This window comes from Egretta garzetta, unplaced genomic scaffold (genome assembly GCF_000687185.1).
Source record: "Egretta garzetta isolate BGI_Z169 unplaced genomic scaffold, ASM68718v1 scaffold57, whole genome shotgun sequence".
NCBI lineage: Eukaryota > Metazoa > Chordata > Aves > Pelecaniformes > Ardeidae > Egretta > Egretta garzetta.
In genome coordinates, this window is record NW_009260180.1 from 772,592 (window position 1) to 777,102 (window position 4,511).

Here is a 4,511-nt window from a genome sequence, read left to right on the forward strand (position 1 = left end):
TCCTGCCTCCTACAAAATAAATGCCTGAAGTAAATGAAAGCCACCAGCAACTCCGTCAAACCAAGAACTGTCGCACTGCTGCTCACAGACCAGTGACCCAAGACAAACTGTCTCTTAGGATGAGACTGAGAGCAAGTACTACGCTAAAGGTAAATAGAGCCTAGTTAGGCCCAGTCTTGGTAAGAACATCAAGGTAAGCCCTAACTAGACATAAAAGGGTCTTAACAAAGCTAAGAATTGTGCTTTCAGGGTCAAACAGATTACATTAGTTCTTCAGGCAATTAACATGATTTCAGGTTTCGACCTTAATACGTTGGGGCTTTTTTTTCCCCCATCTCCCCAGTCTGACCAATTCAACACACCAGTTTTGAGACGGTTTTCTCCTGTTGTTACTACACAAAGCAAGTTTCAGAAGCTCTGGCCAGTTTCACAGTTTCTTTTGAAAAGGATGCATGGTTAACCTACAGGTATGATGAAATTAGAATGGCCTCAAGCACAGCATCATCTCAGCAAAAGAGTTAAAAAAAAGTTTAACACCTACTGTAGTACTGCCTGTGCTACAAACATGTCCACCTCACTGCGATATCCCCTGGACGAGGAGTATTCTACTAGCATATTTGCACATCCTTCGCCATCTGTGGAGTGCAAGAAGTGATACCGAGATTCACTATAGTTTTGCTCTATAAAAGGAAAAAGAAAATGGCTTTTAAGAAATCAGTTCATCATACCTGAACATAAAAAAAAAATCATTAGGCTTGTACATTACAGCTGGTAAAAGGACAAGAGCTACGCACATGGTATACAAACAAGACAAGTAGCAAAAAGAGAGCAGGCTTTTTCCTTTATAAGTTACAGACAATTTATAAAGGGGGAACTGCTATTAAATACAGTTTAGTCAATGCCACCAGAAAACACAGCTTCCACTGGGACAAATAGCTTAAGCTGTGGTCATACAATTTCATCTGTGTGTTGGCACTTCACGAGCTATCAGCAGTGCTTAGGAGAAGAATCAAGAAGTTTTGTATTAGACCATGTGCACCAAGAAGTCAAACAGCACCTGCAGCGTCCTTCTTTCTAAGTGCACAGAGAGAAGGCATTTCCTATTTTTAGCTTAGCCCACTCTCGCCATCAAAATTAAAATTGCTTCCATATGCTGAATAGAACAGCAATTATACAGGGAAAAAAAAAGGTGTAAGAAATGGCTACAATTTGTTAGAACTTAACTTGAAGCAAAGCATCATGCAAAATCACTGCAATGACAAATCAAAACTGGATAGCTGCTAGTTTTTGGAATTTAAAAGCTTTGTTTTAAAAATCTGAGCCTTTTCTGATGAAACTCTCAAAAACTACAGACTAAGAAAACATACACATTTTGTTCTTCAAAAGAACAGTAGCAGACAGCTACAAAATGGGGATTTCTACTTTCAGAATGCAATAGTTTCTTATCCTAATTGTATCCCAGCTTCTAACTTAAATGCTCTAAGTAAAATCCTCCCTTTGTCGCCATAAGGCTACCATAAGTCCTATGAGAACAGCTATGGGATTGCCTATGGCACGCAGAAAGGCCATGAGCTGGAATGTTGACCATTGGGTCAGGATTGTTTTATGAAACCACTACTATCACTTTGCACCTACTGAAAAATTTAAAATAAACAGTCATCTTGCACAGTTATTAATTCACAAGAAACCACAGAAGAGATGGCATTCATTCTCCTCCTTCGTTCTCCCTCACCTTTGTTATGTTTTGAATGTAAGACTAAAAACTAGCTATCATCCATAGTTAAAATAATTATTTAGTGCATTTTGGTTTATCTCACATCCCATCACAAGTGATAAAATCCCACATAAATCAAAGGCAACAGCATTCATTCTGGAATAAGCCTGCTAGTCAACATCTCAAAAAGTACCTAATTACAGATCCAAAGACTGTTTTGGACACTAGGTGCTGTATTTCAGTCTTTGTCACATTTATCCAGGATTCAAAACCAAAAAACCACAATAGAACAGCTTTGCTCCTCAACAATTTTCCTCCTAATGACTCAGTCAAACTACCTCAGTGTTTAAAGGATCAACCTTCCTTTTACAGAGAGCTTTGCAACAGTTGTGGTTTGGGTTTTTGCACTAATACAGAGCTACAGCCCCAGGGTTTTTTTGTTAGTAACATCAAGTTACTGCAAAAATCAGGTAATAGCAGAACTCAGTCAATCATTTCCATCTCAGCTTCCTTAGATTATTTCCAAAGTAGATCTCTTACAGTATCATACTTTCAACATTTTCAAAAAACATAGAAAAGCCAGTTGATTTTGCTTACCTTTCCACAGGGTAATTGCTAGTAACTGGTGTAGTTTCGGATGTCCAAGTTTTCCTGATCCCCCGCTAGACCATTTTAGTGCTCTGGATACGAAAGCCACTCTTTCGGGAGAATTTGGATCCATTAAACTAAACAATTTAGCCAAGTTTTCTAGAAGCGATAAGATTGGCAAATATTTAGCATTAATAGAAATAGGATTAACTGCTACTTACGGTGCATCTTTAAGGTACAACATTTAAGTTATACTACAGTGTCTTTAAGCTCCCTTCCATGATTCTTAACGGCCTCCATAAGCTGCCTTAAAAAAGAGTGACTTTGAACTTAAGCCACTTCGTGTACATCAAGTCACTCTTGCCTCTATCGGCCAGCAATATTCGTATCACTCCTCCACAGCCAAAAGCTGTGCCTTGCAGTCAGCCAGTGCCAGCTCCCCTGCCTCATCATTTGGGACAGGGTATCCCAGAGGACCATGCAGTTCTCCAAGGGGGAGGAAAGACTGCAGGTTATGGGACTGCTTGCCATTCATAGGGAAGCTGTGATGGACAGAAGGCTGTAGTTTGGAAAAGCACCACCAGAAGTTGTAGATGGGATACAAAATGTCAGAGCTGATCTAAGTAAACAATGAACAGCCTCTGTCTGTCTGTCTCCATTCATAGGTTAACAGGAGGGGTTCACCCATGCTGCAGCAGCAGTCTGGCCAGGCAGCTCTTAAGGTCTCTCCTGAATTGCCCACTTACCAGATCTCACAGTCAAACAAGAAAAATTTCCTTGTGAACAGCTGAATCACAAATAATATGCACACTACCACACACTGCCAGGGTGGGAAACCACCATCCACCAAAGCCCTGAGGACATCAATGACCGTGCAGGCAATACATTACTGCTGCAGCGAGGAACGGACAATGCCACGAGACAGCAATGTTTGTTCTACGCATGCCCATAAAATTATTGAGAACCCATCATTCTCTATTAATAAAGTTTTCCCCCAGTGCTTTTCTACAATGAAGGTAACCCTTAACCATGTAGGAGAGCATACAGAAGGGATTTCAGGTTTCAAGACTGTTAACAACAGCCACTGTGAAGTGAAAGCACACTGAAACACCATCAAACCGAGCGCAAAGGGCACCTCACCTAAAAGGTCATCTGCTACTTTTGCATCCGATTTCTCCAAAGACTCCAAAACCAGCATGGACAGATCAGCAGCACTGTTTTGCTACAAAACAGACACATACTGATAGTCATGAACATATCGGTACATAAAAGAAAACATCAACCAGAATTTTGTCAGAGGCAGATTTATTACTTTTATCAGCATCTACACCTAAGGCACAGTATCAAGTCTCAACCTTCCCTTATAAAAAAACTGTAGTAATTTGATGGCATCAAAAGAAAAGCCTCCAGGAAAACAAAACAAATGTGGTTATGATTGTTATTTGGATGTTCACAAACACTTCTGCTTATGTTCCAGTTTGGCATAATCCTTCTTTGTGGAAAAAGGGTCAAAAAAGAGATAAAAGATTACAAAGCAATCACCCCAAACATTTACCATTGAGAATTCACCATTCACCCCTCAAAATCCTGGAATAACAATATCCCCACCCCAAACCACACTCACACAAACCCAGTGACTTACCTGGTTATGACTGAAGAACAGCAAAGCCCCTGAATACATTAGTTCTCTTGCTTCTGCATGTTTTCCTTGTGACATATACCTGAAAACAATGCCAAAGCCTTGATAAAAATTACCACTAAGTTGCATATGCTTAAAGTCACTTACATTTAAAGGATTAAAGATTACTAAAATGTAAAATAAAGGCACTAAGGGATTTATTTTTGAATCAGGTTAGTTTCAATAATGATGTAACTTTAAGCGCAAGCTACAATTTGTTTTCTGCTCTTGGAATGGAATGGACTTGATGGAATACAAGCAAAGAGTGTAAGAACAAAAACTGAGAGCTTCAAACCTGATTTGGGCTGAAACAAAGAAAAGGAAATGATCCCAGGAGTTCACCTGAACAAAAGATGCCAACGCACTGAGCTACGCCGCTCAGACCAACACATTAGAGCCTTTACCAAAACCAAAGCCATCACAGTGAAAGAGTTTTCAGAATACACCCCGGATAGCTCGCACACCCAGCGCCGCCCAAGTGACTCCAGCCCTTTTCTCACTCATGTCTCCCTTCCACTGGTTTTCTTCTCT

The 4,511-nt window shown here is 40.1% G+C and overlaps 1 protein-coding gene across 5 annotated transcripts in view; it reads right to left on the reverse strand.

Moving 5' to 3' along the window:
* Positions 1-4,511, reverse strand: part of GET4 (guided entry of tail-anchored proteins factor 4) — a 14,031-nt gene that overhangs the window by 6,482 nt on the left and 3,038 nt on the right. For 2 of the 5 annotated variants that reach the window (XR_004842397.1, XM_009641822.2), the window contains exons 1-4: positions 3,945-4,500; positions 3,443-3,524; positions 2,312-2,461; positions 542-680 (exon numbers count right to left, since the gene is read on the reverse strand). Coding sequence is in view for 4 of the 5 variants with exons in the window: in XM_009641822.2 (XP_009640117.2) it covers positions 542-680; positions 2,312-2,461; positions 3,443-3,524; positions 3,945-4,070 (497 nt within the window). In the remaining variant the exon portion in view is untranslated. Of the gene's footprint in view, positions 1-541; positions 681-2,311; positions 2,462-3,442; positions 3,525-3,944; positions 4,502-4,511 lie in introns of those variants that run through there. The other 3 variants (XM_035897214.1, XM_035897213.1, XM_035897215.1) reach the window with 2 other exon arrangements.